At 56.8% G+C, this 19375-nt stretch overlaps 1 protein-coding gene across 2 annotated transcripts; it reads left to right on the top strand.

Moving 5' to 3' along the window:
• Positions 1-36: 36 nt before the first annotated feature.
• Positions 37-18978, top strand: ZNF512 (zinc finger protein 512). Of its 2 annotated transcripts, none has more exons than XM_053251364.1 (12): positions 37-512; positions 2032-2127; positions 2796-2879; positions 7109-7233; positions 9853-9936; positions 10214-10312; positions 10564-10731; positions 11029-11226; positions 16709-16810; positions 17250-17312; positions 17983-18081; positions 18241-18978. In XM_053251364.1, the coding sequence occupies exons 1-12, from the start codon at positions 422-424 to the stop codon at positions 18529-18531; spliced, it is 1500 nt and encodes a 499-aa protein (XP_053107339.1). In that variant the 5' UTR covers positions 37-421; the 3' UTR covers positions 18532-18978. The 2 variants fall into 2 exon arrangements, with proteins under 2 accessions (XP_053107339.1, XP_053107330.1); XM_053251355.1 differs by having other exon boundaries at positions 9850-9936.
• The last annotated feature ends 397 nt before the right edge of the window (positions 18979-19375 follow it).

The following is a 19375-nucleotide window of genomic DNA, read 5'->3' as shown; positions in this document are numbered from 1 at the left end:
CTCGCCGCCTGCTGCTGCTCCTCCTCCTCGGTGAGGCTCGGGGTCCTGCGAGCGGCCCTGCGGCCGGGGAGGGGCCGGGCCGGGCCCCCCCCGCCTGACTCCCCCCGCTTCCTCCTCCGCCGCCGCTCCCCGCTCGGGGTCCCGGGCCGGAGCCCCGCCACAGGCCGCAGAGAGCCCGGCCGCCCCCGGCAGGCAAAGGGTCCGTCGAGAGGGCGGGGCTGCCCCGGCGCTGCCTGCCGGGCTGGGCGGGGCTGCCGGGGCCGGCTGGCCTCCCTCCCTCCCTCCCTGGCCGTCCTCTGCAGGCCGAAGACGCCCCCGCAGGAGGAGGCCGGAGCACCGCCCGCCAGTCCGAGCCGTGGCCGAGGGACCCCCCCCCCCCTCCGCCGGCAGCAGCACCCGCAGACCGGCCTCCTGGCGGGAGATGAGGGGCATCCCGCAGCCTCCCGGCCCTGCTGCTGCCGCCGGTGGTGGTGGTGATGGTGGGGCTGCTGGCCGGGCTGCGGAGAAGACAGGTACCCCGGCGGGGGGGGCGGGGGGGCCAGAGCGCGGCCTGTGTCTCCCTCCCCGGAGGAACCGCCACTGCACTCGGGCCCGGCCCTCCAGGGCCTCCTTGCCCTCCCCAGCGACCTCCGGCCAGTCTCCCGAGCCCCCTTGGGAGGCGGATCTCCAGACACCCCCCCCCCGCCCCGCCGCTCCACGAAGAGCTCCAGCCCGCGTGTGGTGGCTGCGGGGAAGGCAAAGCTCTGGCCGGGGTCATTGGGAGGGAGGGAGGGAGGGAGGGAGGCTCGCAATAAAGCTGCCGAGCTTGCACACACAAGCAGTCATGTTAGGGTCCTCCCACGTTGTGGAGTAGCCCTGGACCGCTCTAGTTGCTGTGTCTCCAAATTATTATTATTGTTGTTATTATTATTATTATTTCTTGTTTACACAGCCAGACAGGTGTTATTGACTGGTTTGTTTTATCCACACACAGCGTTCCCTGTAAGAGAGGTTCCCAGATGTTGATGACTACAGCTCCCATAATCCCCAGCCCAAGACCATTACAGCTGGGAATGCTGGGAGTTATAGTCAGCATCATCTGGGAATCGCTCTTTCAGGGAGCACAGCTCACACGTGTGGTCTCCCATTCAGATGCAAGCCAGGGCAGAGCCTGCTTAGCAAAGGGGTGGCTCGTGCTTGTTGCCACTAAACCTAAGCAACTTTGCAGTGGTGGCTGCTTCCGGGGGGGGCACAAACCTTTCTGACTACCAAATTAATTGGGCCCAACTGGAAATGATGGGCTTGAGTCGAAAGCATTTTAGCTACTTCTTATCTCAGTGGCTCTTCTGTGATGATCCCTCATCTAGCAAATGTCTAGGGATTCAGGGAACCTAGAAAGCCCCTTCTGTGTTGCCCAAGCTAATCCTGATCCTCACTGCGAAGGTGGCAGAGCTGAAATGTTTTCGAGGGGCTGAAGCAGCATTAGTACGGTGGACGCATTTCTTGGGCTAACGTACATTCTAAGGCGCCTTTCCCAGACCATGTTTTAATGCATCCTGGACACCTTCCTTGTTGATATGTTTTCTGTGTGGGGAAGCACACATGTGTCTCCACTGCAGTCGTCCCCCCCCCCCCCCGCCCCGCTCTTTGTAGTGAGCCCTCTGCTGCAAAAGGCAAGTTGGAACCATAGACAAGCTGCTTTGGATAGTAGCTGCTTCTCACGTGCCCATCCGAGCATGGTGGAGTTAAGACTAGGCCAGCATCCTGTTTCCCACAGGAGCCAGCTGGATGCCTCTGGGAAGCCCACAAGCAGGACACGTTGGCAAAGGGCCTCCCCAGCAACTGGCGTTCCAAGGGAAATGGTCTCGGGCATCTAGCCAGTGAGACTGGTTGGCAGCCATCTGTTGTTCTCCAGGACTTTGTTTCTGACTGTGACTCCGCCCCGGAGTCTTGCCACGCACCCTGGGTAGGACTGGTCTCGGCACCTGTGCTTCCTTGGGTACTCCTGGTTCCCCAGCAGCCTTGGCTTTGACTAGTCTCTCTTGTCTTTAGCTGAAAGCTCCCTCTTGAAGGCAAAGCACAGACTGGAACAGGAGAGTGAGGAAGACGTGGAGGAGTTTCCCAGGAAGAAACGGAAAAGAATTCCAGGTGAGTCCAGTACAGTGACTCTAGACTTGCTTTCCTGGGTCTGTGTGTGCTCTCCTTTTCTGCTGGGCGAGGGATGGGACAGGCCATGCCCACCTCTGCAGCTAGCTCACTCCCTCCTGATGAGAGGCTGCTTTGCCCTGTGTTCTGTGAGCTTTTCCAGTCCTGAATGGCTCTGAGCCTTCACAAATGAGCCCTCTTCTGGCGGCTGCTGATCCCACAGCGGGAAGCACTTGTGTGTCTTTCTTGGCTTTGGCCCTTCAGGACTACAGATCAATATATTCAGGGTAGTTTGAGGTTATCGCTCTGGACTGCCCGACCTCGTTTTAATAACTGTTGGTTGAACAGGCTTCTTAATGTGAGTAATGTTTGCCAGTGATGTAATACAGTGCATTTTATAGCTGTTCTTCTGGTTTCATTTTCATTACTTGTTTTATTATAAACTATGTTATACAAACTCTGAACAAACCTTAGTCTAAAAGCAGATTGTCAGATTCAAAGCCTGAACAGCCTCAACCCCAGGCCACCAACTGATCTGTAAGGTGTCAATCATTCTCACAGTTCCACTCTCCTTAATGTTGGGAGTCGGCCGTTCTGCTAAAGGGGAGTGTTCTGTAGGGGGCTGCTGGCTGCAGAATCAAGCTCTTACAGCTGCCTGTGTTTTGTGCCAGGAAAGCAACAGCAAGCAGGGAGACACCCTTGTCTCCAGCCCCAAAGCCGTCGGATACAGAGGGACCCCCCAGCATACACAGCAGGTAAGAAGTGGGGGCACACAAGGTCCTTCGGGACAAAGCCTGAGCTTTGGTTTTTAGTGTTGCTAGTAACCTCCTGGCCCTTGATGGCACTGAAGGAAATGAGATGTTTCAGAGGCTGGGAATCAGCATAGGCATGCAGCGCACCCTAACTTGCTGTTACTCCCCTGCAACTAGGATTCAAAGGCATCTTGCCTCTGAGGCTGGAGGTGGCCTGTACCTCTCGGACTATTAGCCGTTGATGGACCTGTCTTCCATGAATTTGTCTGAGCCCCTGTTAAAGTCATCCAAGCTGGTGGCCATCGCCACATTACGTGGCAGAGAATTCCGAAAACTAATTATGTGCTGTGTGAAATAGTGCTTCTTCTTGTCACTCCTAAATTTCCCAACCTTCTGTTTCATGGGGTGACTTCTGGTTCTAGTGTTGGGAGAGAGGAACAAAAATTTCTCTCTGCACACCATGCATGTTTTTATAGATCTTTATCATGTCTCTGTAGTCACCTCTTTTCCAAACTTAAAAGCCCCAGATGCTGTAGCCTTGCCTCCTAAGCTTTCGACAAAGTTCCTCATCAACGACTCCTGAGGAAACTTAGCAGTCATGGAATAAGGGGACAAGTGGATTGTGGATTGCTAACTGGCTGAAAGACAGGAAACAGAGGGTAGGTATAAATGGAGAGTTTTCACGATGGAGGGAAGTAAGAAGTGGGGTCCCCCAGAGATCTGTACTGGGACTGGTGCTTTTTAATCCTCTATAATAAAAGGCTTGAGCGTGATCCTGTGTCTTTCTTCGGCCCGTGTCTGTCTTGGCCATTCTGGGCATGCGCGGAGCGCATGCCCAGAACGGCTGAGAAAGATACAGCCGCAGGGACACGGGCGGCCATGTTGGCAAGAGCGGCGGCCTAAGAAGAAACTACGGGGAGAGAGACGCTGGGATCAGGGAGGGCAGAGGCGGCGGCGGCGGGTCTAGCCCGGCCGCCGCCGGACGGGAGGAGGCGGGGGAAGCCAGCCGAGGCGGCGGCTCTGCCACCGCCTCGGCCGGAGAACACAGTACGGCCAAGCGGCCGCGAGACTGGCCCCACTGGCGGCAGGGGAACTGAGCCCACCGGCGGGGAGACTGGCCCCGCTGGCGGCGGTGGCCGCTGCAGGGCGACTGGGGTCAATGGCGGCGGAGGCGGGGAGAGGACTGGGCCTGGCCTGCTGGCGGCAGCGGCCACACTCGGCCCCGCCAGAGACGGGGGGGGGGAACGCTAGCGCCCGTTATTTTAACGGGCTAAAAAACACTAGTTGATTCATACATGATCTAGAAGCAGGGGTAAGCAGCAAGGTGGCCAGATTTGCAGATGATACCAAACTCTTTCAGGTAGTGAAATCCAAAACTGATTGTGAGAAGCTTCAAAAGGATTTCTCCAAACTGGGTGAGCGGGCGACAAAGTGGCAAATGCGGTTCAATGTTGGCAAGTGTAAAGTGATGTACATTGGGACGAAAACCCCCCAACCTCAAGTATACACTGATGGGATCTGAGCTGGCGGTGACCAGGAGAGGGATCTTGGGGTGGCGGTGGACAGGTCGTTCAAAGTGTCGACTCAATGTGCGGCAGCTGTGAAAAAGGCCAATTCCATACTAGGGATCATTAGGAAGGAGAGAGGAATAAAATGGCTAATATTGTAATGCCCTTATACAAAACTATGGTGCAGCCACACCTGGAGTACTGCGTACAATTGTGGTCACCACATCTTAAAAAGGACATTGTAGAACTGGAAAAGGTGCAGAAGAGGGCAACCAAGATGATCAGGGGCCTGGAGCACCTTTCTTATGAGGCAAGACTACAACACCTGGGGCTTTTTAGTTTAGAAAAAAGATGACTGCGGGGAGACATGACAGAGGTCTATAAAATGATGCTTGGTGTGGAGAAAGTGGAGAGAGAGAGATTCTTCTCCCTCTCACATCACACTAGAACCAGGGGTCATCCCATGAAATTGATGGCCAGGAAATCTAGGACCAACAAACGGAAGTACTTTTTCACACAACACATAATCCACTTGTGGAACGCTGTGCCACGAGATATGGTGACAGCCAACAACCTTGTTTGCATAACTTCATGGAGGAGAGGTCTATCAAGGGTTACTAATCGGAGGGCTACAGGCCACCTCCAGCCTCAAAGGCAGGATGCCTCGGAGTACCAGTTGCAGGGGAGTAACAGCAGGAGAGAGGGCATGCCCTCAACTCCTGCCTGTTGGTTTCCAGGGGGAGTGCGTCCCTGTTGGTTCTGCTGGACCTCTCGGCGGCGTTCGATACCATCGACCATGGTATCCTTCTGGGCCGCCTCTCGAGTATGGGAATCGGAGGCACTGCGTTGCAGTGGTTCCGGTCCTTTCTTGAGGGGAGGGTTCAGAAGGTGGTGCTGGGGGACTACTGCTCGGCCCCGTGGCCGTTGGCCTGTGGGGTCCTGTCCCCCATGCTGTTTAACATCTACATGAAGCTGCTGGGAGAGGTCATCCGGGGACTTGGACTGAGTTGTCAGCAATATGCGGATGACACTCAGCTCTATCTCTCCTTGTCATCTGATCCTAGGGAGGCGGTGGATGTCCTGAATCGGGGGCTGGAGGCCGTGATGGGTTGGATGTGGGCTAATAAACTGAAATTGAATCCGGATAAGACGGAGGTACTGTTGGTCAGTAGGAGAGCCAATCGGGATGAGGAGATTTCACCAGTTCTGGATGGGGTTGCACTCCCCTTGAAGGAGCAAGTACGCAGCTTGGGGGTACTACTGGACCCGGTTAGGACTAGATGGGCCTCCTTGGGCCTGATCCAGTGGGGCGGTTCTTATGTTTTTAAGGAAGGTGCTCCAGGCCCAAATCTCCCCAAAGCCCAACTGCCACAGCCCTGGTATCTGATCCAAAGACTATTGCAGAAAGTCTAAACATCTGTCTACCAAGCCTTTGTGGCAGTTGTAGTAAAGAAACATCTGGCAGGGATTGGCTTTGGTGGCTTGATGGCACAGACCCCAGAGATGGGCTGTCCAAGTTTGAATGCCTGGGCAAGGAAGCAGCAAAGGCCCTTCTGGCCGGGGAGGGCAACCCAGCCATGCCTGAGAGCCCCACTCTCGAGGAAGGCAGGTGAGTGAGGGGGGAGGCAAGCCAGAGGGCCCGTTTCCTGCCCCTAGAAGTTTTTGTTGGGCTCCCTCAACATCCGTGAGAAACGCAGGGTGGGGGGGGAACCACCCCCTGACAAGTTGCAGCCATCCCAGTCGTAGGATCTGTGTGCTTCTTCGGCTGATGGAGCCCTGTGCAGGGAGAAGCAGCCTCTCTCGCTGCCAGCCCCAGCCCCACGGTTTTGGGCTGGGCACTGCCCGCTGTTGCCATGGCCTAGTGCGCACTGCTCATCCTCCAAGCCCATCGCTCCAGAGCCGCTAGGGTGGGAGAGCGCACCCCTACAGCAGCACGTCTCCTAGAAAGGAGGGGAGAGCTCCAGCCCAAGAGCCCCTCTGCCCCGCGAGAAGTCCAGGCGGCCGGCTGTCAGCGCCGAAGGCTCTGCGGCCGCAAGGGGCGCTCAGCCGCAACCGCTGCTGCTCTCCCCAATCAGGCCTTTGGTGTTGCCGGGTTCCCTGCGTTCCTGCACGGTGAGGACTGCGCCTCAGCCGAGCCTGGGGAGCTTGGCGCCGGGGAGGGGCTGGGACGAGCCCTCTCTTCACAGAACAGCCTCCATCCAGCCCGGCTTGACGAGCAGGTTGGAGCTCAGCCAGGGGATGGGAGGACGGCGTCAGAGCTGCCCTGCTGACTCCGGCCCCGGGCCTGGCGCAAGCTCGCCCTCCCTGGGTGTGGGGAGGCCGTCCCCAGAGCGGGCCCGCAAGCCCTGCCTGCCCCCGCCCCAGGCTGTCCGCACACCCAGTGTCTGAAGAGACCGGGCGGGTGAGGCTTGGGAGCGCGCCTGCCCTGGGGCCGGGCTTCGGGATGCTCTTGGGGCGCTGGGCTCACGGGCCATACCCCCCGCCGCCCCCCCCCGAACACCAGAAGAGAGCTGCTGGCCCTGAAGTCACTGCCACGGGGCTGGGGGCTGGGGGCCTGCCACGCGGGGGGCGCTGCCCGCACAGGGGACGTGCCCCAGGCTGCTGAGGAGGTCCTTGGGCTTGGCGTGGCAGAGCTCGGGCTGTGCCAGTGCTGGAGGCCGGCGGCTGCCGGGGTCTCTGTGGCCGGCGCTTGGAGACCCTGACTGGCTGCCTTGTGCCCGGCAGGCAGCCTGGAAGAGAAGTGGCACTTGGAGATCCTGGAGAAGGGGCGCATCACGTGCCCGACCTGCAGAGCGGTTGTGAGGAAGACGGTCGCAGGCCTGAAGAAGCACATGGCCGGTTGTCAGCAGGTGAGGGGGTGCAACGCCCAGCTCTGCTTGTGCTCCAGAGCACCCCAGAGGGGCTTCCGGGGAGGCCTGCTGGAGCAGACCAGCACCATGCTTCCAGGAAACCCCCAGGCAACTCCACCACCCCCCACCCTGGTCTGCTGCCTGTCCCCCACCTGGGTGGTGTTTGGAGATGCACTTTGTCTGAACACAGAGGTCCGATTTGGCCTTCTCAATGGCTGATAGCCACTTTGACTGTCTTTCTCCTTGTGTTGTCTAATTCTCCTCTCGATACATCACTAAACTTGTGGCAGAGAGTTCCACAGATTAATCATGCACTGTGTGAAAAAGTGCCTCCTTATGTCAGTCCTGAATTTCCTGGCCATCCAGCTCACGGGATGGCCTCGGGTGTTTGGAAAGAGGGAGAACGACTGGTCTCTGCCCACTCTCTCCACACCATCCCTGGCTGTGTAAACCTCTCTCCCGTCTCCCCTGAGTCACCTCTTCCCCTTGGCTACCAAGCCCCAAGTGCTGCCACCTTGCCTGATGAGGGTAGGACGGGGTGCCCAGCTCCCCCATGTCCTCAGGATGGAGTGACCAGGACCGGACACACATGTGGCGGCACCCTAGATTTGTAGAAGGACCCAATCAGATCTGGGGCTCTTGGTCACCTTGGAAGCTGCACAGGGTGCCGGACCAAGTGGCCTTTCGGGCCGCCTTTGCCCATCTGCACCTGCCTGCACCCTAAGATCGCCACCTCTGGTCCTTGGGCAGCACAGATCCCTGCAGAGAGGGATGCAGCTGCCCCCCGGCCGAGAGTCTTCAGTGGCCCCAAGACGGACTTGCTCAGGCTGGCCTTGGATGGGAAATGCTTTCACTGCTTCATGGTGTCGTCTCCTGCTGCCTTGTTTTGTTGGCTTTCTTTGTGATGGATGTCTTGTTTTACACTGGAAGTATTTTTAGGAGAGCAGTATCTAATCTCCTTTTAAATAAATTAGCAGATTTATTTTTGATCCCTTTTCTAGCGATCCCTAGCACGGAATTTGCCTTTCTCACAGTTGCCACACACTGACTTGACATTTTCTTTAAGCTGTGCATTTGAATCATGACCCACCTATCTCTTTCTGGTTTGCCACTGACAGGTGTGCACGTGTGAGAGAGAGAAAGAAGTTGGGGTGGTTTTTCTGGTGGTTCTTTGCCTCCATGTGCAGCTTCGCTTACTCTTTTGCCGCCCACTTTGAGAGATCCTTTTGGAGCGCAGTCCACTTCCGTTTTCTCTCTCCTGAGTGATTTGGTGTCCTCTGCAGGCCTGGCTGCCTGACTGCTTCCCCTGACTCTAGATCACTGATGGACAAAGAAGGACCCGTCTCGATACAGAGCCTTGCGGATGGGGGCCTTTGACGAAGCGAGGGTTGCTCTGTGCCGGGGATTCTCAGCGTTGGGTCCCCAGATGTTACTGGACTTCAGCTCCCATAATCCCCAGCCCCAGTGGCCTTTGCTTAGGGATTATGGGAGTTGAAGTCTGGGGACCCAGCGTTGAGAATCCCTGCTCTATGCTGTCCGGGGATCTACCCTCAGAGCAATCTCTCTACTGAGAGTAGATCCCCAGAAAGCAGAGACCCCTTTCTTCAGAGGGCCATTGCCCAGTGACTGGTCCGTGAGAGAGTCCCTCCTCTTAGCACTCCACGGCTGCTCTTTGGTGAAAGGCTGCCCCAAAGCTTTTTGAAAGCCCAAGTGCATGGTGTCCCCCGGGCCGCCTCGGCCCTCGTGGGCAGAGCAAAGCGGTGCTGCTGCTTCTGCAGCGAGGCACGTGCTCTAAGCACACTCTCCGCACACTTGCAGGAAGGGGCCGCTTGTTTCCGGGACCCCCTTTTCAAATCACTGTAGTGTTGCTGGCTACTTCCCCGTGTTTTGGGGCCGGGGTAGTGCTGCATCGGAGCTCTTCGCATGGCCTCTTCCTGGCAGTGGCAGGTAGATGCTGCCCAGACGTGGCAATTTGTCCATCTTTAATTTGTCAGTCAACCCTAGAGTTGCGTTCTCGTTGCCTCTGTTTGGCAGACCCCCTCCCTGGAAAAGGCTGTCCCAGCAGAGGGGTTGAAGCCTGGGGTGATGGTGCCATTCCGCTGCCCCTTCCTTCTTTGCAGGCTTGGCTGGACCCCAAGGGGTCCCCAGGCCTTGTGCATCCACACCCTTCATCTCAACACCTCCATCTGACCCGCGCATTGAGACCCCGCAGCTCTGCTCACTGGCCCTGTGTGTGGAGCAGGCAGAAGTTCTGAAAACACAGCTGAGGGGACCTCTGGCCACCTGCTGTCTACCGGCCTTGGGCAGGACAGGGTGGGTTGGCCACATGCCCCGTTGCCTGGGACTAGTTTGGGCTCTTGCCGCTTGGCACGTGCAGAATAGCCAGAAATGGCCTGGCTTCTTGCCCGCCTGCTGGGTGGGGGGCTATTTTGAGGCAGTTGCTCGAGTGTGTTGCCCCTCGGCTGGCCGGCCTGCCCACCTGAGAGAGACTGGGTGGTGAGGGAAGTGGCCCTGCTACCCGGAGCCATCCAGGAGCAGAGAGACACCCCCCCCCCCTTGGGAGAGCTCCCTGTGCCTTGGAGCAGGTCTTGACGTGCCTCTCTCTCGTCTCCCGAGGAGATGCTCACGTGCCCCCACTGTGGGAAACGGCTGCGCTCCCTGGCAGGAATGAAGTACCACGTCATGGCAGAACACAACAGCCTGGTAAGGCGGCTTCCAGGGCGCCCAAGGACATCCTCCTGAGGCCAAGGCTCCGTCGGGCACGGCACAGCCTGGCAGCAGTGGCGGCGGCGGCGGCTCTCCAGGGTCTTTCCGGGCCCTCCCTGGAGGGGCCTGGGCGTGCCAAGCAGGGGCTCTGCCGCTGAGCCACACCCTTCCCTTGCAGACAGATCGGCCTCCCTTCCGGGGTGGGTGGGTGGGTGGGGAATCCCTGGCAGGGATGGGCCTGGGTCAGCCGCTCCCTTCCCTTCTTTGCATGCAGCCGGTTGTGACGGAGGGCGGCCAGCTGGACGAGCCCAGCGAGAGAGACCGCCTGCGGAGAGTGCTGAAGCGGGTGGGGAAGCTGAGGTGCCCCCGGGAGGTGAGCTGGGGCAACTGCCCAGAGGTCCGTGCTCTGTCCGGGGCCAGCCGCTGCTAACATGGCCGGGGAAGCATCCCGCAGGCCCCCCCCCCCCCGCAGTGAAGGCTGCATCTGTCCTGTCCACCCTCCTTGCTCTCCACAGGACTGGGGTGGCGGGGGGGAGGGTTGCACCCCCTTGCCTTTCTGGGCTAGTGGTGGCCAGGCTGGCTTGGGGCCCCGGAGTTGACCTGGCTGCTTTGCCCGCCCCCCAGGGCTGCACAGGCAACTTCACCAGCATTGTGGGCTACCTCTACCACGCCCAGAAGTGTGGGAAGGCCGCTGCTGAGCTGGAGAAGATGGCCCTGAAGTGCCCCCACTGCAGCAAAACTTACCGCTCCAAGGCTGGCCTGGCCTACCACTTGAAGTCTGAACACGGACCGGTGAGCTCCTGGGGCTGGAGTGGGGGGTGCGGACGTCCTGGGGGGCCTTTTCTCCCCCCCCCATTCATGCACCGGAGGAGCCCCTTGGAGCAAGTGCCGGCTATGCAGACCACTCAGGTCGAGGGGTGGGCAGCTCAGTGCCTGCGTGGGCCACCGAGTGCCGGCCTCACGTGCCCCTGGAGATGGGCCAGGCCAGCTGCTCACCAGTGGCCCCTTCTGCGCCTGCAGGAGTCTTGCTCTTGGGGCGGTGGCAGGCGGGCAGAGGAGTGAAGCCTCTCTGGGGGCCCTTCTTGCCAGGTCCCTCTTCTGCAGGAAGACAGCCGGCACGGCCCCCTGCGAGAGGTCAGCGCAGAGCCCAGTGGCGGAGGAGGCAAAGTGCAGCGGGAGTCTGCCAAGGTGGCCACCTTCTACCTGCATGAGCTGGCCCATGAAGAGCTGGCCCGAGAGTGGCCCAAGCGGAAGGTTCTGCAGGATCTGGTTCCTGATGACCGGAAGGTGTGGGGATGGTTTGCTTTGGATAAGACCTCTGCCCACAGCAGCAGCGGCAGCAGCAGCTTCGCCTGCCCTCCCGAAAAGGCGCTCACTAGTTTGTAAGCTTACAAACAAAGTGTCCCCCAAAGAGGCAACAGTGGGGCAATGGGGCTGGACGGCCCCCGTGTTGCGTTGTGGCCCCTGACCAGGGAAGTGTGTGGGGCAGTGGCCAGGCTGGCTGGCAGGGGGCTCCGCTGCGGCCACCTCTTGGCTCCCAGCTGGGCTGGGCCCTGCGTGGCACTCCGGGAGCAACTGCCTTTCCTGCCGCTCCCAGAGCAATGGAGGCTGGTGGGGCAGGGTCTTCTGGGAAACCGGGGTCCTTCTCTCTGCAGCTCTAACTCGCCACCCGGGGCCAGAGCCGGCCAGGCTGCTCCTAGAGCAACCAGGGACACACACACACCCCGCTACAGAGCCTTCACGGTTCACAGGCAGCCATGCCAAAAGGTCCCTGCACCTGTGGCCGTCCTGGGGCATTTGGGAGGTGTGGGGCAGGCTCTGTGGTACCCCCCCCCCGGGGCAGCAGGAGGAGCCCCAGGAAGTAGCAGTGGCAGAGGCGTGGCAGCCACACACACACACCCCGAGCAGCAGGAGAGGCGTGGGCCGGTGGGTCTGCCAAGATCCTTCCAAGCTCTGCCTGGTCCAGCCAGCAGCACCTGCCCTCCTGCTGGAGGCTGCCCGGGTGGGTGGGCGGCCTGTAGGTTTTGGCTGTCTCACGGCAGGCCGGGCAGACAGCGAGGCCTTCGGAACAGCCCTGCTGGATCCGGACCCCCAAGGAAGCCCATCTAGTCCAGCCTCCCGTTTCACACAGTGGCCCACCAGCTGCCTCTGGGAAGCCACAGGCAGGACCTGAAAGGGGTAGGTCCTCCCTCCTGCTGCTGCTGCTGCTGCTCCCCTGCCACTGGGATTCAGAGGCATCCTGCCTCTGAGGCTGGAGGGGGCCTATATCCCTCCGGCTAGTAGCCCTTGATAGACCTCTCCTCTATGAAGTTATCCAAGCCCCTCTTCAAGCCATCCAGGCTGTTGTCTGTCACCACATCTTGTGGCAGAGATTCCACAAGTGGATTATGTGTTGTGTGAAAAAGTACTTCCTTTTGTCGTTCCTAAATTTCCTGGCAATTTCATGGGATGACCCCTGGTTCCAGTGTTATGGGAGAGGGAGAAGAATTTTCTCTCTCCACTTTCTCCACACCATGCATGATTGTATAGACCTCTATCATGTCTCCTCGCAGCCGCCTTTGTTCTAAACTGAAAACCCCCAGGTGTGTTGTAGCCTTGCCTCAGGCCCCTGATCCTTTAGGTTGTCCTCTAGTGTTCCCTCTGAGGCATGTGTGCGTACGCTCACACATTTTTCGATATCTGCTCAGTTGATTTTGGATACCACTCAGGTTTAATCAGGAAGGTCCCACTCTGAATATACATGCGCACACACTCTGCCTTGATACTGCCGCCCAGAAGAAAACTCATTCTGCACAGAGTTGAAAAACATGAGAGAGAACACTGTTGCCCTCTTCTGCACCTTTTCCAGTTCTACAATGTCCTCCTTTAGATGTGGTGACCAAAATTGTACGCAGCACTCCAGGTGTGGCCACACCCTGCTTTTGTATAAGGGCATTCTAATATGAGCTGTTTTATCTTCAAATTCTTTCCTAATGATCCCTAGCATGGAATTGGCCTTTTTCACAGCTGCCGCACATTGAGTCAACACTTTCAACGAGCTGTCCACCACCACCCCAAGATTCCTCTCCTGGTCAGTCACCGACAGCTCAGATCCCATCAGCATATATGTGAAGTGAAGTCCCAATGTGCATCACTTTACACTTGTCAATATTGAACAGCGTTTGCCATCTTGTTGCCCTCTCCCCCAGATTGGAGAGATCCTTTTGAGCTCCTCGCAATCTCTTTTGGATTTCACAACATCTGCAAATTTGGGTTCCTCTCTACTTATCTCAACTTTCTAGATTGTTTGTGAACAAGTTGAAGAGCACCAGTCCCAGTACAGATCCCTGAGGGACCCCACTTCTTACTTCCCTCTGTTTAAAGAACTGTCCGTTTATTCCTACCATGTTTCCTGTCCTTCAACCAGTTACCAGTCCACACATGAACCTGTCCCCTTATCCCACGACTGCTATGTTTTCTGGAGGCTCTTTGATGAGGAAATTTGTCAAAAGCTTTTTGAAAGCCCATTTATATTAGGTCAACTGGATCACCTTGATCCATACACCTATTGACACTCTCAAAGATCTCCAAAAGGTTGGTGAGGCAAGATTCACCTTTGCAGAAGCCATACTGGTTCTTCCCCAGCAAGGCCTGTTCTTCTATATCAGTGGCTCCCAAACTGGGTGCCTCCAGATGTTGCTGAGCTACAACTCCCATCAGCCTCATCAGTCCTCCAGTACAGAGCCTGACTGTAGGGATAAGTTACATATATTTGCAAGGAGGTTGGCAATCTCACATTTGAATTCTTTAAGGACTTTCAGATGGATGCCATCTGGCCCTGGAGATTTGTTTGTTTTCAATTTTTCCAGACAGTTTAGAACACTGTTTCTCACCTTTGTCTGACTCAGTTCTTTAGCCCCTGTCCCTGAAAAGCCTGGTTCCGGAACAGGTATATACTCGGTGTCCTCTGCTGTGAAGACGGGCGCAAAGAACTCATTTAACTTCTCTGCAATCTCCATATCATCCTTAACAATCCCTTTCACTCCCTCATCACTTAACAGTCCAACCACTTCCCTAGCAGGTTTCCTACTTCTGATGTATTTAAAGAAGTTTTTGTTATTCTCCTTGATGCTTTTAGCAAAACCCTCTTTTCACCTCCCTTGTTGTCTCCTTGCATTTTTTCTGCCAGAGTTTATGTTCCTTCCTGTTCTCTCCATTTGGGCAGGCCTTCCAGTTTCTGAAAGAAGTTGTCTTCCCCTTTATAACTTCCTTGACTTTACTTGATAGCCATGCTGGCATCCTCCTGGACTTGGTAGCACCTTTCCTCCTTTTTGGTATACATTCTAAATGGGCTTCTCGTATTGTGCTTTTAAATAAACTCCATACATTCTGGAATGAAGTGATGCTCCTGATTTTCCCTTTCAGTTTTCTTTTCACCATACTCCTCATTTTGGATAAGTTTCCTCTTCTGAAATTCAAAGTGTCTGTGTTAGACTTCCTTGGCAATTCTCTCCTCGCATGTATGCTGGATTTGATCACTCTATGGTCATTGGTTCCTAAGGGGTCCATGACACTGACATCTCACACCAGGTCCTGTGCACCACTCAGGATTATGTCCAAGGTTGTCTTCTCTCTGGTTGGTTCCATGACCAACTGTTCTAGGGCACAGTCATTCAGCTTGTCTAGAAATATGGCCTCTTTGTAATTACCTGACTGAATTTGCCCAATCAAGGTGTGTGCGTAATGGAAGTCATCCATTATCGCAGCTCCATTGCTCTTTGATGTCTCCCTGATATCCTTCTGCAACTCCCAGTCACTGTCAGCATTTTGATCTGGAGGGCAATAGCACGTCCCCAGTAGCAAGTTTCCTTTCAGGCCTTGTATTGTCACCCACAGACTCTGTGGAGTCTTCCTAGATTTTCTGTCTTGTTGGATTCTATCCCTTTTTTAACATACAGTCCTACTCCACTCCCAGTTCGGTCCTTTCTGTAGAGTTTATATCCAGGAATAACTGTCTCCCACTAGTTCTCACTGTTCCACCATGTTTCTGTTATGCCCACTATATCTATTTCTGCGTTAGTCACCAAGCACTCCAGCTCACCCATCTTGGCTCAGAGGCTTCTGACACTGGCGTATAATCACCTAGACGCTGAATCTTTCTTTTGGCCATTTGATCTCCTTGACCGACTAGCACATCCTTCTGTCTGCTTTTTATCTGGTTCTTCGCTGTCCCCTTCTGTTTTACACTCCCGCACATTAAGGGATGGCCTTTGCCGAAACGGATACTGCCCAGCTCCTGCTTCTTTCCCCCAGGCATCATTTCAGAAGGTGCTCTGCGAAGCAATCTGGTTCCGTCTTGATTCAGGTGGAGCCCATCCCCTTTGTACAGGCTCATCTTGTCCCAAATTGTATCCCAGTGCCTGTCAAATCTAAACTCCTGCTCCCGGCACCACTGTCTCATCCACGCATTGAGGCCCCTCAGCTCCGCCTCTGGTCCTCGCTTGGTCGGTCTGCCGCTGTTGATGGGAAGGGAGAATTTCCCCAGCTGCAGTTTCCCCATTGCGGGGTTTTTCCCTGGGAGGCATCGAAGCCTTTGACCATGGAGATTTTAAGTAATGAACTACGTATTCTGTTTGGCTATTTTTGTACTTCCTTTGGTGGGGAGTGGGGGCAAGATTTATAGATACATCTTCTTGGTAGGTACTATGAATCTTCAAGAAGAAGAGTATATAAAAGATAATTTCCGCTAATGTGAGCACTTTAGGAAACAGAGCCCTTAATAGAAAACCCTAGACTGGAAGATGCAAGATAAAAGCAGCAGAGGGGGATGAAGAATGCCAGCTCTAGAGAGGCATTGTACAAACAGCCGCCTCTGAATTATGGGATGGAAATAATCCCAAAGCAGGTATGAAGGCTGAACCATGTGCTAGTGAATGAAACGTACACGGGCTGTTAGGGCCGAACCACTGGCGCGAACCACAGGGAGATGCAGGAAGTGATCTGTCGCTCTGCCTTCTGCAGGAAGGCAGTATCGGGTAGGCTCCCAGCTGGCTTGAGAGCCCTTTGTGGGCACCTGCCTTCCTGTGTGTGTCTGCTGTTCATGAAACACCAAATTAACCGTCTTCATGAGTCTCGGCCATGACCCATGCATCCGACGGGGACGCTTATATGCAGAGGCCCTTGGATGCTGATGCAAGGAGGGGGCTTCTCATGAGAAGGAGTCAGGGCTGTGAACATAGAACAGCCCTGCTGGATCAGGCCCAAGGCAGTGCTCCAGGTAATATTTTTCATCTGGGTGCAGAATGAGTTTTGTTCTGGGCGGCAGTATCAAAGCAGTGTGCGCGCATGTGCTTTCAGAGTGGGAGCTAAAATTAACTGACTGGACATTAAAAAAAACAAAAACTTGTGGGCACACATGGACGCCATAAAGGAAACACTGGCCCCCAAAGGCCCATCTAGCCCAGCATCCTGTTTCACACAGTAGCTCACCAGATGCTGCCGAGAAGAAGCCCACAGGCAAGAGGGGAAGGCATTCCCTACAACTGGTATTTAGAGGCCTGTAGCCACCAGGCTAGTAGCCATTGATAGACCTGTCCTCCATGGTTTGGTCTAAACCTCTTTTTAAGCCATCACCACATCCCACAGCAGAGAACTCTATAGATTATTTGTGCGCTGTGTGAAGAAGTCCTTCCTTTTGTTGGTCCTAAATTTCCCAGACGGTAGGACGGTTCTGCTTCCATGTATTGACTCTGCCTTCTGGTCTTGCTCCCCCTTCTTTCCACGGCGACAGCTGAAGTACACGCGGCCAGGTCTCCCTACCGTTAGCCAGGAGGTTCTGTGCAAGTGGAGGTCGGAGATCAAGACGCACCAGCGTGTCCATTGCCCCAATCAGGTACCTGCCGTGCTGGGCTTGGCTGGGCCAGATGCTAAAGCAGCAGCAGCAGCAGCAGCAGCGCCTTCTGTGGGGGTTTGGTCACACCAGGGCCCCTTGCTTTGAGGGACCTTCCTGCTGACCAGGCAGTCGTGATGGGACCATTTTCTCTTGCTCCGAACCTGCAAGGCCAGCTGGGAGGAGGGCTCGGCCGTGAAGTTCCAGGCAGAAGTTCCTGAGTCCACCTTCCTCGGAGCTTGGTCCCAGAGCTTTAGCTTCCCAGGATAATGCCCCCCCCCGCCTTTGCTCCAGATTTCCTGGCCCAGAGGGGAGCCCCTTCTGGCCGTCTGTAGCTGCTGCCGGAGGGGGGCAGGCTTAGAGGTCTCCCTGCTTGGTAGCCACTTCAGGGGGGGCTTCTTGCCTCACTACAGGCTTTTCTCTCCTCCTCCTCCTCCTCCAGGGTTGTGGCTGTGCCTACAGCAGCATCTCTGGACTCAAGTCTCACCTGGGCAACTGCACCCTGGTATGTACTGGTTTTGCACTGAGCACCTGCTGGCGTCTCCTCATATAAAGCCAGCTTGATCAGGGCCCCGGCCTGGATGCAGCAGTGATGCCGGAGGAGACCCCGTTCAGCCCTTCCCCACCACCCACCCACCCTCACTGCCTCTTCACGTCATGCCTGCAGAAGGTTCCAGTGTCCTTCCCTGGCTGCCTCTCCAGGCCAAGCTGGGAAATACCCACCCGAAACCCTGGGGAACTGTTGCCTGTCGTTGTAGGCCATGCTGCTGAGCTCTATGGACCAAGGGTCGGCTGCAGGGGCAGCCCGCTGTTTCTGGTGTAACCTGTTTTACGCTGAAGTTGCTAGGAAGCTTGTGCAGTGGTGGGGGCTCCTTCCCTGAAGGCGTTCAGAGTGAGGCCAGATGGGCCATCTGTCAAGGGTGCCCTGAGCAGGAGGTGGACTAGAGGACCTCCAGGGACCCTTCCAGTACTAAAATTCTGTGGAAGGGCAGGAAGATCTGGCTAGGCTGGTGGTGCTGGTGCTGGTGCTGGTGGTGGGGTCTTTCTTCTGCTTTCTGATGGAGAGAGGGGTCCCAGCTGGGCTCCCTGAAGAGGTGGGCCTTGGAGTCTCTCTTCTCTCCTTCCCTCAATCTCTGTCTGTGTCGTCTGTGTGGCCCCCCCCCCACCCCCAACAGGGTGAGTTTGTGGCTGGGAAATACAAGTGCCTGCTGTGCGAGAAGGAGTTTGTGTCTGAGAGTGGAGTCAAATACCACATCAACACTGTGCATGCCGAGGTGAGGAGTGGGGTGTGGGCTGCCAGGCTCTTCTGCCGCCATGCTTGGCTTGGGGCTGGCCCTGGGGGGCTCCGCTCCTTCCCTCCCCTTGCATGGGTCGTGACCCCAAGCCTTGAGGCAGTCTCCGTCCTCCATGGGTGGCGCTGCTCTTCCCCTCAGGACTGGTTTGACGTCAGCGTGAACACCGCCAAGAGCTTTGGGAAGCTGAGGAAGCCGCAGCAGAAGGGAGCCGAGCAGAAGAGGCACCGGAAGAAGCCTCTCTGCGGCCGCAGCAAGAGGCAGCCGAGGACTAGGGTGGCTCCCCGGCCCGGCCCGGCCCGGCCCAGCCCGCGGCGGGCCAAGGTGGGCCGCTTGCCGCCACCAGCCGCAGACAGTGAGAGCAGGAGCAGCGAAGAGCAGGACCCCCAGCCACAGGCGGAGAAACTCAGCCACAGGCGGAGAAAGAAATAGCCCGGGGGGGGGGGAGAGGGGCAAAAAGGCTCTCTTGGCACGTGTGCCCCTCGGACCGCCTGCCACTTGCCCCCGGAGCGCCAGGCTGCCTCTGGGCTCCCTCCGTAGGCGGCGCTGCCTCCCGCACCTGCAGTGGCTCCGCAGACCCTGCCTGGAGGCCGGAGGGCTGGGCTTTCTGGCCGCGGCTTCTCTGGCAGAGCTGCGCAGAGAACGGCAGGGAGAACGAGAGGCTCTGCAGCAGCTTCTTCTGGCCCTGGACCACCCTCGCCTGGCTCCAGTCGGGTCTGCTCCTCAGACACACACACGTTGGGCAGGGGGCCAGTGGCTGGGGGCAAGCCTGGGTCCACCCCCTCCTGCACAGCTGCAGTCACTAGACCGCTGAGCTGGGTCAGCCAGCAGTGATGTGTCCACCTTCCGTGGAATAAATGACAGGGAGCTTCTTCTGTTCTGGCTGGTGCAGTTTGTGTGCAACATCAAAACGGCTCTGCTTGCAGGATCAGGCCAAGGAGGCCCATCGAGTCCAGCATCCGGTTTCACACAGTGTTCCACCAGGTGCCTCTGGGAAGCCCCCAGGCGGCAGGGCAGGGCAGGCCCCCTCCCCTGCCCTTGCTCCCCTGCAACTGGTATCGGGAGGCGTCTTGCTGCTGAGGCTGGAGGGGGCCCTCTGGCTAGGATCCCTTGTCAGACCTCTCTCTCCTCCATGAAGTGACCCAAAGCCCTCTTCAAGCTCTCCAGGCTGTTGGCTGTCACCACATCTCGTGGCAGAGAATTCCATAGGTTGATTATGTGATTTCATGGGATGACCCATTGAGTTTCATGGGATGACCATTGGTTCTAGCGTTAT

This window comes from Hemicordylus capensis, chromosome 1 (assembly GCF_027244095.1).
Source record: "Hemicordylus capensis ecotype Gifberg chromosome 1, rHemCap1.1.pri, whole genome shotgun sequence".
NCBI classification, from domain to species: domain Eukaryota; kingdom Metazoa; phylum Chordata; class Lepidosauria; order Squamata; family Cordylidae; genus Hemicordylus; species Hemicordylus capensis.
The sequence above is the reverse complement of the archived record's forward strand: the minus strand, read 5'-3'. Positions and strand labels throughout refer to the sequence as shown.